Source organism: Lissotriton helveticus, chromosome 7 (assembly GCF_964261635.1).
Source record: "Lissotriton helveticus chromosome 7, aLisHel1.1, whole genome shotgun sequence".
NCBI classification, from domain to species: Eukaryota; Metazoa; Chordata; class Amphibia; order Caudata; family Salamandridae; genus Lissotriton; species Lissotriton helveticus.
Genome location: NC_136068.1, coordinates 764,346,366 through 764,361,083, shown reverse-complemented (window position 1 = coordinate 764,361,083; position 14,718 = coordinate 764,346,366). Strand labels below are relative to the sequence as shown.

General features: G+C 49.6%; 1 protein-coding gene across 2 annotated transcripts in view; it reads right to left on the bottom strand.

Annotated features, from left to right (window-relative positions):
• Positions 1 to 14,718, bottom strand: part of ACSL6 (acyl-CoA synthetase long chain family member 6) — a 465,401-nt gene that overhangs the window by 91,336 nt on the left and 359,347 nt on the right. For both annotated transcript variants that reach the window (XM_078653126.1, XM_078653125.1), the window contains exon 13: positions 13,464 to 13,598. In XM_078653126.1, the coding sequence (XP_078509252.1) occupies positions 13,464 to 13,598 (135 nt within the window). The remainder of the gene's footprint in view (positions 1 to 13,463; positions 13,599 to 14,718) is intronic.

Sequence of the window (14,718 nt, the reverse complement as noted above, 5' to 3'; positions counted from 1 at the left end):
AATTTACAGAATCGGTATATTTACCGATTCGGTAAATTTACCACTTCGGTATTTTACCGAATCGGTAAATATACCGATTCTGTAAATCCATATGTAGGTGACACACCTAAGTGTGCCACAGGCCCTTAAGAGTCGGTATTTTACCACCCAATCCTATTGGGTGGTAAAATACCGAATTCAGGTGTGCATGCACACCTGTGCATGCACACCTGTGCCATGTGACACACAGACATGCCCTTAGGGCATGTCTGTGTGCCACATGGCACACATGTCTGTACTTGGGGTGCTAGAGGGTGTCAAAGTGACACCCCCTGCACCCTTGCAGGATTCGGTATTTACCGAATCTGTAAATACCGAATCAGTATTTCACATTGATTCCTATGGGCTTCAAGGCCCATAGGAATCAATGTGAAATACCGAATCGGTATTTACAGATTCGGTAAATACCGACTCTTACAGAATCGGTAATATTTTACCTACATCTGCCTCCTTCCTATTTACCGACTCTTAAATACCGATTCGGTATGAGTCGGTATTTAAGAGTCGGTAAATAGGAATTACCTACATCTGGCCCTTAATGTTTGGTCACAAATAACTATTTGGTTGCTTCATCATAAAACGTTATTTCGGTCGTAGACCATAAAAGTGGTTTGGTTGCAAGTAAAGACAATAAAAACCAGAGTTTCTGTTGGCTGTCGCCTTTTATGGCCCAACTCAATGGGTACGTTGCCCCTTCCACTTGGATTTCTCACCGACAAACCCATCATGGTGGTGGTGAATTCAATGCAGTTTCTTGTGCCTGTTACCCATTTTACAAGCCACAGAGGAGTATTTGTCTTGACTCGAGGTCCTTACAAAGCCACTACTTCTTCAGTTATTATCCCTCTAGGGATGATTACCAGAGGGGGCTCCTGATTTGTGACTTGTGTTGGCGATCGAACATTAGAAGGCAAGATTCACCAGTATCGACCCTAACCTTTCAGAAGCGGATTGACGTAAAGGTGACAGTACGACTCTTGTATGTCGTTTTAAGATTGCCTTCTCATTCCTTTGATCTTGCGTGAACCATTTTAACTTTTAGCAGTTGTCCCAGAGTCCAAAAACTCATATACATGGATGAACTATTTTCCGGTCGTTGCTATTGACTGATGGCTGTCAGACCTACATGATTAAATCTGCAGGGACTAAAAACATGGCTACTTGTGCAGCGAGGAACCTTGAGCTCTAGTGAGTCACTCGTACTTCTGAATTAGTCTCGGAATCTGCAGCCTGTCTGGAAGAAGCTATTTCAGTGGTGGTCCTTAGGTTGACATCTTTCCTGCCACACCATAAAGTAAAGTCCACATTTGTAAAGCGCACAATCACCCGTAAGGGTCTCTAGGCGCTGGGGGCCGTCGGGAAGATTAAGCGAGCTATTGCCCAGAGTCACATGGTGCTGGGCTAACCTGCCGCCGGAGCCGGGGATCGAACCGTGGTTCCCATATTCCAGCGTCAGTCGCCCTGGCCACGGCGCCACACCATACAATAGCATAGCCTGGAACACCATGCCATTTGTCTATTTACAAGTATCTACAATGCACACATCCATATAGCAGGCTCAGAAGCGCACACAAGAATGACAATGTGACATCTTTCACAGATAATTCCCTTTCTTTCACAAGTAATGTATTTCGTGCTTGATGCAAATTTGTGTTCTCTTATGTTTTTTCACACTGATAAAATTCGAAACAAAGCACAAACAATTGTTTGCCATTCCTCTAACCACGTTTACCTCCATCCTCTGTCGAGCGTCATTAGTGTCAAGTAAAGGCTGCACTAGTTAACGGAGCAGGAATTCGTGCTGGCTAAGAATACCGTGCACGTCACTGTGCGCGCCTCGCGAGGGTGCTTCAGACGATGCAGATGTGGAGCAGGGAGCCCTGACAACCGGATGTGTCACCAAGACCTATTCCTGGCACTTCCTCTCATTAAAGACAGGTTCCGTATAAATAGAGTCCTTATAACTTACTGATATTTTTCTCTCTAGGGGAACGCGAGGTGTTCTAGTTGCTTACAGTCTGTTACGCAATGAGCATAGGCAAATTACGCAGTTTGTCCAGCGAGCGCTGCACATCAAACGAATGAAGTCAACTGACATTTTGGGATACTGTAATCACTTGCAACAACAATGCGACTTTCTGTCACACCCAAAGCAGCCGGGCGCGAGGGTACAACCGGGGTTAGTCGATGTATTGTGGTTGAATTGTCCAGTGTGGAGCTGCACAACGCCAGTGACCTCTGGCTGCCAGCAAGAGCCCTCCTGTCACAATGAGGCGTGCTGCGCGTGCACTTCAACTACGCAGGGCTCACTCCCAGTTCCAACCAGTCTAAACTGGGACTTCTAGATGTGACGTGCACACACATGTCACACCCAGACGTTTCTTCCATTCGCCAGGTGGGACACTCCTGGCAAACTTTATGTAGAGGGGAAGACGCAGCATGTCGACTTTTCAGCTTGGAAAGGGAGAACGGTGATTTATTGTCGTATTATTTGACATTCTTTTTTTTTTATAAAACTTTATTTTTTGTGCAGGTCAGAAAGGACACACGTGCCGCTAGCCCCGGACATCACATCACATATACATTATGTCACCTTTCCACAGCCTTCATGCCCACATCCCTGGGGCTGGGCGGCAACTTCAGACACATCACTTAGTGCATAATCGTGTTAAGGCTAACGCGCTCCACCCGTAAGCCTCCAATCCTGCTTTTCGTTTTCTACCCAACAACTCCCCCCCTCCCCCCCACCCCCTTACATATCAATAGACGTATAGTTGTATCCCCTAAAAAGGGAAGACAGTCAGAGCCACTTTTCCTCTGTCGGTGAGTCAGTTATTCCTCGATGCCGTTCGTAGACAAAGCACAGTAGCTTGTCCCCCTACCCCTTTCTGTGCCGACCACCCCCTATGTGTGGCTAGTTCAGGTTCTCCTTGTCACCGCCTTCCCTCAGGCCCTCATTGCTATCCAGTGGTCCCCACTTCCCCGCTCCGCCCTCCACTCCTCTATGTGTTTCCCCCCTCACCCCACTTCTAGGCCGTGATATTGTCTCCATTTGTTCCACACCTTCCGGAATTTTTTGGGACACCCTCTAGCCTTGTATGTCACTCGTTCTGCTGCCATATAGAGGTCCAGCCCTCTCCTCCACTCCTCTATGTCCGGGCTCTCTGCCACCCCCCAGTATTTCGCAATATCCCTTTTGGCCACTACTAGAGCCAGCACCAGGAAAGTGATAAGTGGGCGGGGCAGGTCTACTTCTGTTACCATTCCCAAGAGCGCTAGTTTCGGGTCCAGTGTTAACTCTATCTCCAGTACCTCCCCCAGCTCAGCGAAAATGTGGGACCAATATTCCTGTATTACTGCACATGCCCAGATGGTGTGGTAAAAATCACCCTGCTCTGCTCTACACCGAAGACATGTGGCGTCCGTTATCCTGCCCATCCTGAGGAGGCGCCTCCTATCGAAATATGTCCTATGTAACACATTCAGTTGGATCAGCCGTAACCGTGATTTAATGGCCACCTCCCGGGGGTGCATCAGTATTAGCTCCCAGTCCAGGTCTTCCAATTCCCCTACTTCCGCCTCCCACACACCTCTGAGTTTCGCCAGTGTCCCCAGCATATTATTTGTGAGTGTTTTGTATGTGAGGGATACTGCCTGATGTGCCATCTGTTCCTGTAGGAGTCTCCCTTCTAGAGGTGAGTATTCCGGTATGTCTTGTAGTGATATCTTCTGCGCTTTCCAAGCATGTGCTAACTGTACGTGTTTGTATTGTTGTGTGTGGTGTAATCCAAACTCCGCCCGCAGCATTGCGAATGACTTCAGCTCACCATTCCGGATCACATCTCCAATAGTGGATATCCCTATGTCATCCCACCTGGTGAAGCCTTTCAATTTTTGCAGTTCCGTGAGCCACTTGCAGTGCCATAGTGGAGTCTGACGTGTTAGCCGCCCCTCCCACCCGGTGGCTCTCGTAGCCCTAGTCCACGCTCGGAGTGTAATCACCGTAGCGGGCAAGAGCGTTCTCCCTGTCTTCCCGCCATATAGATAGTGAAGTATATTGTGTGTTGACAGTTTATGCCTTTCCAATGCATACGTGGGGTGGTCCGCTGGTGCATGTAGCCAGTCATTTATGGGAGTCAGGTGTTCCGCCCAGTAATAAGCCTCTAGGTTCGGCAGCGAAATCCCTCCGCTATATTGGTGTCGTTGGAGCGTTTGAAGTGCGATGCGTGGTTGTTTGCCTAGCCATATAAATGAGCGTAGATCTGCGTGGATTCTGGTGATAGTGGTAGTCGGGAGTGGATAGTATTCATTTTGAAGTGCGTAGAGGAATTTGGGTAGGGTGATCATTTTGTACATTGCCGCTCTCCCCAAGAGGGTGAGCGGCAACTGCCTCCATCTGGTCATGTCTTCCACCGCCTCCTTCATTATTCGACCCACATTCCTCTGGAATGAGAGCTTCGCGTCCACTGTTATATAAACCCCAAGGTATTGGAACCCCTCCACAGTGGTGAGTAGGCGATCTGGTAGCGCTATCCCCTGTACTGCTCCCTGCGGTGTGTATAGGATTGACTTATGCCAGTTGATGTTGTGGCCCGCCATCGCCCCGAAGTCCTCCAATTCTTTGAACAGCGCCCCTACCGTGACCTCGGGGTTCGTAATGTATAGCAATACATCGTCAGCATAAAGGGAGATTTTTTCCTGAGACCCCCTTATTGCACCCCCCGTAAAACCATGGATCTCGGGATTTTGTCGAATTTTGGTCGCCAATATTTCTATTGTGAGTGTGAAGAGCAGGGGCGACAGCGGGCATCCTTGTCTGGTGCCTCTCCCTATTCGAAATTCCCGCGAGAGACATCCATTCACTCGTACCCGTGCCGTCGGTGCCGTGTACAGCAGCCCTATCCAGCTCCGAAAGTGTGGACCAAAACCAAACCGTTCCAATACCGCCATAAGAAAGGGCCAGTGAACTGCATCAAACGCTTTTTCAGCGTCTAATGACAGGAACCAATGCGGCTCCGGCCTATCTTTCACCTCTTGGAGCCAGTTGTGCGTCCGTCTGAGGTTGAGTTTCGTCGCTCTGTCCGGCAAAAACCCGGATTGGTCCGCGTGAATAAGGTCGGGGATGACCGTTCGTAGACGCGCCGCCAGAATCATAGCCATTACTTTCACCTCCATATTTAGGAGCGAGATGGGGCGGTACGAGGCACAGTCCTCCACCGGCTTGCCCTGTTTGTAGATTGGTACTATGGTTGCCAATGCTAAATCTCGTGGGAGGCTCCCTGTCTCGTAGGCTTCGGCATACAGGTCCCAGAGGTGACGGGTCAGCAGGTCGGCCGTTTTTTTAAAGAATTCCGCCGGGAACCCGTTGGGTCCCGGTGTTTTCCCCGTTTTCAGTTTATTAATTGCTGTGGTTATCTCTTCCCGAGTGATTCCCTCTTCTAGTGGGGCACTGAGTTCTACCTCCAGTGATGGAACATCTACGTTTACCATATATTGCCTGGCCTCGTCCACTGTCCCGAGGTCTCTTCCTCCATAGAAGTTCTCATAGTGCTGTGCAAATGCTTCTGCAATGCCCTTGTCGCTTGTTTCCAAACCTCCCTCGTCTCTCCCGATTTGGGTCACCCACCGCGCCGATCTTTCTTTTCTGCCTAACCATGCCAGCAGTTTGCCCGATTTGTCGCCTACATCGTACAGGCGGTGTAACGTTGCTAAGGATTGCGTCTTTGCCTCATTAGACATCAGTTCTCGGTACTCTCTCTGTTTGTCCTGCAGCTGCCTCAGTATATCCCCCCCCCTTGTCCATATGGTAGTTTCCCTCCAACGTCAGGATGTCCATTTCTAACGCAGTCGCCTCCCTGTGCTGCCTGAGTCGCTCGTCTCTCAGTCTCCCTTTAATCCTGTCTCTCAACACCGGTTTCATGGCTTCCCAAAAGGTAATTTTGGAGTCTACCGAACCCTCGTTTTCGGCCACGTACACTTTTATGTCCGCCCTCAGACCACGTAGTATCTCTGGGTTTTGTATGTCCCATGCTGCCAGGCGCCATTCCGTCTCCCTTCGTTCCGTGTTCTTCCCCAATTTCGCATACAGGGGGGAGTGATCCGATATCCCCCTCGCCTTGTACGTGAATTCATCTCCCTCTGACAAGTATTGCCTTGCCACGAAAATGTAGTCTAGCCTGGAGAAGGTCTTATGTGCCCCTGAATAGAAGGAGTATGCCTCCTGCGTCGGGTGTCGCCACCGCCATGTGTCAGTGAGCCCCATTTCTGCCATATAGGACGCTAGTGCTGTTTGTGTCCCCCCTCTACGTGTAGGACCTGAACGATCCAGTTCTTCCGACATTATGTCATTGAAGTCCCCCCCACTATTTGCATCGTGTCTGCCGTTTCCAGCAGGATAGAAGCCACCTCTCTGAGTGTGCGTGTTTGTAGTTTCGGTGGGGCATACACCGAGACAACCGTCATGTGCATTCTATTCCATGTTCCCTGTATCCCCGCGTATGTACCTTGTGGATCACTCCATGTGCGCGTCACTGTAAAGGGGTGTGTTTTGTCAATTAGGATCGCGACTCCCCGAGCGCCTCACGTGTAGCCCGCGTGTGTCAAGACTTTGTATCGTCCCCTCGCTATGAATGTACATGGTCCCTCCCTCAGGTGTGTTTCCTGTAGGAGGATAAGGTCCGGTGCGAGCCTCTTGACGTATGCATTAACCAATCCTCTCTTAATTTTGGACCCCAATCCATTAACATTCCATGACAAAATGGATATCCCCCTGTGCAATCTTTCTGTGGTAGTTAATGTACCTGCCATACTGTGCAACGCTTCAGGAGTTCTGTAGGAGCTCCTTGCCACTGTGTGTGACCAATTTGATTTCCATGTGTCTGACCGTGTTCCCTCCCGTGTACCCTTACCCACTCCCCCCCCCAACTTCCCCAACTTGTAGCAACTCCTCTGGCCCTTCTCCCTCCCCCCTCCCCACCTCTCTCCCCCTCCAGACTCGACCTCATCAAGGTTCAAGCTGTCGGCAGAAGTCGGTCTGTCACCCCCCCTTTCCCTCCCTCTACTCAACTATGTCCCACAATAACTGCCCGTATTAGCCCGTGATGTATCCCCCACGCCGGGTGTGTTCCCTGGCCGAGGTATATACCACTCCCTGTGCTTGCGTCCAGGCGATGGAACAACTGTTAAACTAACAAATATACTGTTCCTGAAAACAGAAAAGGGTAACAAAGGAAAAGAAAACAACAACTAAAAGGGTTGTGGCCACTTGCGTGTCATGTCCGTGTCCCGACCGACCATCCAGCAGTCCACCTCTTCCACGCTCAGGAGTGGGAATCTTGCGTGGTCGGTACCGTGCTGCAGTTCTTATCGGGTATGTCCAGTTCTAGCTGTCGTATCTCTGCTTCCACTGGATGCAATGAATGTTGGTCACTGTCCGACATCTCATCATTCCTGTCTGAGTCCCTGAGGCGCTCCCTTTCCCCTTCCGAACATGCCTGGTCCTGGTGCCTCATCGGTGACTTGTGCGCCCTGCTCGATGTCCCCGGCGATTCAGATCTCCCTCTCCTGGTGCCTGCCAACGGGCGTGGCTGGTACGGGGTCCCCGTGTATCTCGCGTGTAGTCTCCTGGATTTCCTCCTCTGCCGTTGAGGTGAGTCCCACCGCGCCTTTTCTCGTGCTGCTTTCGCCAGTTCCTCTCTCCCTGCCGTTTGCCGACTGTTGAGGATCGGTCGCTCCTCCAGCCATTCCCATGCGTCGTCCGGATGGTTGAAAAAGTGTGCTTTGTCTTTGTAGACGACCTTGAGCTTTGCCGGGAAGAGCAACATATATGTCATATTCAATGATCTCAATTTGACTTTCACTGAGTCGAAGGATCTCCGCTGCCTCTGGACTTCTTGGCTATAGTCCGGAAAGATCATTATGTTGGTGTTCTCCATTCGGATGTTGCCCATCTTCCTCGCTTCACGTAATATCAAGTCTCTGTCAGCGAAGTTTAGGAAGCGGGCGATCACTGGTCTGGGTCTGGCGCCCTCTGGGGGTTTCGCAAGGAGCGCCCTGTGCGCCCTTTCGATCATAAAGCAAGATGAGAAGCGGGCTTCTGCGAAAGTGTCCGTAAGCCATGCATGTAAGAATGCCGCCATATTGTTCCCCTCGATTCCCTCTCTAAATCCCACGAAGCGGAGGTTATTGCGCCTGGCCCTGTTTTCCGCATCATCCACCTTCCAGAGTAGCTGTTTGTGTGACGCCTGTAGCTCCGCCATATCTTTCTTGAGCGTCGTGATCGAGTCTTCGGCCTCACCAATGCGCGTTTCAGTCTCGGTCACTCTGGCGGAGAGGTTCTTGAAGTCCTGCCGTAGGAGCGTGACCTCCGAGCCCACTTCCCCAATTTTAACCTCCAATGCTGCTCGAGAGTCCTGTATGTCCGCTCTAGACGCCTGGATCGCTGCTAGTAACCTGTCCGTGTCAGTGGCTCCCTCCGCTGCGGCACCCGCGTTGTCTTTGGATGGTTTCGGCGCCGTAAAGGTGTCCAGCGTGCCTTGTTTGGGGGGCTTGGGTGGGGGGTGATCCTTCTTCACCATCTTCGCTGAGTTATTGGTGCGCCCTGCGTCGAGGCTTGTAGGCCGATCTGGCTTGGTTGCCTCCTCGTAGTTCGCTTCACAGTGCGCCGGTTGCGCCGGGGGGGGGTGTCCACCGGATGTTCAATCTCCGTTACCGGCTCTCTTCGTTGGTTGACCCCACTTTGCGCGACCCTGGATAACCGATCCGAGTGTTGTACTGGCAGGGCGTCCTGCTCCCTTCCGATCGGTTCGTCAATGTCTCCTCTGGGTGTGTCTCTCCCTCAGGACTCCCGTTCCGTTCTTTGGTTCTCGACACCTTCACCCACAGGAGCACGGGTCAGTCCCACTCTATGGCTCGGTAGTGTTGGCGCCGCCTGCGACTTCCCCGCTGCCACTTGTTGCCTCTAATCATCACCGTGCCCGTGCTGCTGTAACGGTCGCAGTCCCACCACCCTAGAGCTGCAAAACGTGAACCGTGTAGCTCAGCGGGTGACTTTTCCCAGTGTCAGCCGTCCGCGTGAGCGGTCTCTCCCCCGTTTGGTCCGCGCTCTCCCCCGAGAGTTTTGAGTGTCGGTAGGGGGGGGTTGTGGTCTGTAGCGTTGCTCTTGGGGCTCACCCCCGTGAGTCGTTCCGTGGTTTCCCGTGTGTCCAGGCGTCCGCTCCGGGCGTAGTTGAGGTGAGGGGGGGGGTTCTGCCACAGTCTCCCCCTATGGTGTATCGGCGTGATACTCACACCCCACCGTGCGGACCTGCTCCCTCGGCCTCGCCGTTCCCCCGGTTGTCGGCACCCTTCACTCACAGCCACCCGCTGTAGTGGTGACCGCCATCTTGGTAAAGGCTGGTTACCTCCGCGGTCACTTCTTCTCCGACTCTCCCGCTCCGGCCGCCCCCAGGTACCTCCCCCGGGCCGACGCTGCAACGGCGATGGGCAGGAAATCTGGCACTCTTGCCGCTGGCACCTCCGGTCTCTCCTCCGCTTGTCAGTAAGGCGCGGCGGCCGCCATCTTGAGTAAGGGCGTCTCGCGCCCCGTTGTTATCCGCTGCCCCCGGCGCCCCCAGTTGGCGGTCCGGTATCCGTCTCACGCCCCCTTCTAGGCGCTTACATACGGGGCCCTCCGGTTCTGTGCACCCTGTACCTCCCGTCCGTGTGACAGTTTTTCTGCCGGCGCACCGCAATCTCACTACGGATCCTGGACCGTTAGATCTTCCAGCAGCTCCGGGCGTTACTTCGGCCCCCCCAGGTTTCTCAGGCGGGCCTCCTCCACTGTGGGTGCAAGCGCCCGGTATGGATGCGCGCTTCCTCCCCGTCCTTTTACCGAGCCGCCATCTTGTCCGGCATCCTCTCCTCTCTCATGCTCGCCGCCTACCACTCGGTTCAGCTCACTCCAGCGGCTCCGTTTGTGTGCACCGGACCGCTCGTCCCCCTCCAGGTGACCTCCGACAGTATTTGGGCGATTTTGTGCTCTTAATGGTGGAAAGTAAGTTGGATATTTAGTTGTCGGCCGGGAGCTCCCGGGAGACACGTCTAGTCTCGCATGCTGCTGGCCACGCCCCCCCATTATTTGACATTCTTGCCTGTGAAACGCAGCACCTGGGAACACTTCATTGTGCTGCATGAATATTTAACATGTGCAATATTATGGCACTCAATAGTGGGGCACAGTCTCCTATGCTCTGATAATCGTACATATGGGGGCCCAACATGCTGTTTGTCAGCCTCGCATCTCCAGCAACAGGTACCCTGTGCCACGGTATTTCACCTTGGAAGAAGTCGGAGAGCAATGATGTCCACTCAGGCCTCTCCTACTAAACTTGCTCTTCCTATCCTGTGCTTTGAGCGGTTCGTAGAGCAGGGCAGCAGGCTATACACGTGCCAGCGTGCTGTTCGCCTCCCTGTTTTGCGTTTATAGAAAATGTCTGCTTTATGACGAGGCTTTAGGTCTGTATGTAGCCTTGCCACCACCCGTCTGTTCCTTTACACTGGAAGCACCAGCCAATTTTTCATTTAACAAAAGTCAAGGTCTCATTCTTTTTTCTGTGGACCTTAAAAATAGCAGACTCTCAGCCACAAAGCATTTTCCGCGAGAAACAAATAAACAATCATTTCTGGTTAAAAAGATTATTAATCAAATTACGCTCAGAAAATGAAAACCGTACAAAAAATGTATGTTAAAATTCACTGGAAAAACATTGATTTTTTTTCAATTAGAACATTTTTCCCCAAACGAGAAAGGGTACTTTATTTGGCAAATAAAAAGTGTAGGTGTGTAAATATTAATGAGCAATTATACTCCAAGTTCATGCCGTGAAATCCTGAACAGTTTGAGAAACAGCTAACGGACTTTGAATTAGATAGAACATTAGCTAGAGTTTTGTAGCAACAGAACACGTTTTAAAAGCTTAACATTTACTTATTTCAGGTAAGTTGACTGTCAGATTGGTCGACTCCCATCTGAACTGGTGTTAATGTTTATAGAAGAATAAAATGAATCTTGTTTTGTTTACTTGTACCATCACAGAAACAGAATATGGAGTGAGAAGAGATTCTCCAGTAAACCCCCATGTTTGTGTAATAACTGACAATGGAGATCTTGGGTCTGGTGGCTAACTTCCAGTATGACAAATAGGTGTACTGATAATTCCGCTTTCGATTCAGTCCTACATTTAATATGCCAACCACAATGTGGCTGCTTTAAGCCTTATTTCACCACCATTTTTTTTGTGTTCTCTTTACGCATTGAGAAGAGGAATCAGTCGTCTTGTACATGCTATAGAAATGGTGATTGGCCACCTGCAGTGGTCACTGAAAACAATTCTAAACAATTGTCAGTGACTCATAACACTCTTTTGTGCTCGCTATAGCAAGAGCTTTTTGCCAGAAATTGACAGAAATGATCTCCATAGAAATGCAAATTCCCTTTGCCATTTAGTTGGAAACTAGTAACATTTATTTATAGTACTTAGATGCTGCAAAACTGCAGAACGAAAGGTTGTAGCAAGTTATTCAATGGGAGTCTGCAGGGCCAACACCACAGAGCATAGTTAGAACAGGCCACCCACTAATGGGTGGTATATTTTTGTGAAATACAATGGCACTGTACCTCCCAAGCATCACAAGTTAACATAGTCCAGGTCAACCAAGTCATTGTTATGCTATATTCATAGACAAAAATCTCCACTATCCTGAAGCTTTGTTCTACAAATGTGTGAGCTTTCGAGCCACTAGTTCAACCTGCGTTAGCCTTCACTGTAGTCTTCCAACTAGAGGTGATTGTCAACAGTCCCTACAAAGCCTAGAAGATAGATAACAGTAGAAGAGCACCCTACCTACGCAGTTGGTTATCTGAGCTTTGTATGCTGAAAGGTAGATGTGTTATTAGTGAGGTCTGTACAGAGTTGGCCCACTTGGTTCACTAGGGGTCTCCACCTTGGTAGAAGTATTTCACACAGCCAGGCCTTGTCTACCAGGAGATTGTAAGTAGCCGCCACCAGCCAAAAACAGTGGGTCAAAGCTCCATAAGTTTCTGAGGCAATCAGCGTTAAGCGATGGACAGAATTACAAGAGTGGGGTCTTTTATGCCAAGTGTAATTTCCTCAAGGCTAATTCAGATTCTGGAACAAGAACTTCAGTAAAAAGCTAAGGCCCTGATTGCCATAGGCCCACAACTAGTGTCGTTCACTGAGGCCACATGATGCACTTGTTCAGTACCAAAACATGGAGGTCAGCTTCCAGTTTATTACCATAGTAGAGAAAAACTGACATGAGAAAATCAACGTGTACTGTCTCACAGCTTGTGTGTTGCAATTACTTTACACATGGAAAACTCCTAACAGCCACTAGGACTCTTCAAAGTGATTTTACATTACAACACACATTTAACCCCTTGCATCCTTGTTCTGGTTAAATACGTATGCTTGGAAATAAATGCATTTGAAAAAATGCATTGGCACAAAAAACAAATATGCTGATGTACACAGTCTAATGTGTTATTTATTAGCATTGTTGGGGAGGGGTATCATGATCGACTTGAGACATCATCTTTCGTGAGACATGACTCTTCCCCACAGTCAACCATGGTAAAAATGGTTAAAAACAATAGCATATTCCAACCTGTGCATCTCTAAAGCAGATTTAATTTGTGTTATAGAGTGTCTTGCATCCCTTCTCACTTTTGACACATGGTCAGTCATACGTACCTTAGAGAGCCTTCGTTCATTGTTGTTCTTGCATTGCTTTGATGTAGAGAGATGATAAACTCAGGTAAGTTGTATTAAGTCTACTCTCTCAGCCCCACCTGTCAGGTCAATTACTTCTTCACATGAGTATCATCCCACAGAAGCCCCCTTTCAGTCTCTAATGTATGGTTGGTTGTTTCCTTTTATCAGGAAATTAAAATCTCTGAGTTTATTTCCATATTTCCATCCCCTCTTGAGTCTTCTTCACAGCAAGGTGATGCTTCTAGTCATTGTCTCAAAGGTATCCTATAAAAAGCTCGTTTTAATTTCCATGTCTTGAAACTTTTTGAGTGAAACTGATCAGCTTATTAGCAACTCTGGAGGGCTATTCAGCCCCTCCCCAAGAAAAGAGGCAACTCATTTTTAAGTGTGTGGAGTAGAGGCTCACTCGTTGCACCATGCTGCCTCTAAATAGAGCACAGGAGAAGAGTACAGTACCTGATGTTTGTACTGCTTTACCCTCACCGCGCAGCCTACCGAAGATCCAGCCATCCTTTACCCAGCTTTTGTGTTCATCTCATAGCGCTGACATTGTCCAAGATCTGAATCCGGTATTAAAACCTAGAACACAGCCCTGAAGCTTGTATCTCTAAAAACACACGAGCGCTTAACAAGTCTTCCTCAAGGCCTCACCTGTATTCTGTTAAAGAACAGTCTATCCCACAGACTGTTGTTTCGAATGATTCCACTTTGGACTTCGACTTCTTTGCGCTTTGACGCAAACTCCAACAGCCACCGCTTTACCTGTGTGTCTGCCTGGCTGAAAATCTAGGGAGACACAAAAACACGGTGGATTAAAATTTTACAAGAGCAGCACATAATAACACTATGGAATTACTGTGACTCTGTAGTAAAGTGCACAGTCAGCACAAACTGCAAATTCTGAACGATCCTTTTACAAAATAATTTTTTTTAATGTTAAGGTGAAAGAAAATACAGCAGAAGAGTTTCATTTTGACATTTCCAACTTTAAAGGGGCACCTCAAAAACTATATGCATTTTAAAGTTATTCATTTACACAGAAAAGGTGGTCCATGGTCCCTGGTACAGAGTGTCACCATCACAGTTTAGCACTAGCCATGGTAGTGTGTGACCTTCAGAGATTAGCGCTAACCATGCTATAGATCATGTCACCATCGCAGATCAGCAGTAACTGTGCTCCAGATCATGTCACCATCACATCTCAACATTAACTGTGCTCCAGATCTTTTCACTATCACAGCTCAGGACTAAGGGCCTCATTACAATGGTGGTCAGACGAGCATTCGACCACCATCGTAGCGCCATGAAGACCGGCTGACAAGTAGTCAGCAGTTCCACCAACCATATTATGACAAAGCCACCGTGCAGGAGGGCGGAAACATGCCTTTTACTATTGCGGCTTGTGCTGCAGCCCAGAAAAGGGCCGCAGCGCAATCTGCAGTAGTGGTACCTGGCACACGGTGCATGGATGTTTTGGGGGGCACCACATGTGCCCCACTGGCCACATAGCAGAGGGCCACTAAAGTCCCTTTCTGACAGCCTTTCCAGGGCTGTGGGAAATGGACAACGTAATCCCTACGGCGGTGCTTGCGCAGGCACCCCCTTCATTGTAGGATTTACTGCCCGACAGCCGCCCCAATGGCTTCTTGAGCCTGTCGGAGGCGGCAGTCTTTCCCCCGCCCTCTGTGCTCTGACCGCCGGTATCGTAATCGGGGGTTGGAACATTGCCATAGATATCGGGCGGGCCACCACTGACGGCCTGTCGGAGACTGTCTGCCCGATATTATGAGGGCCATTGAGTTATTCACAGTGTGTCACCATCACCAGCTCAGCACATACTGTGGTAGAGTGTGTGACCTTCACAGCCGCTCAGCACTAACCTTCCCATCACAGCTCAACAAAAATA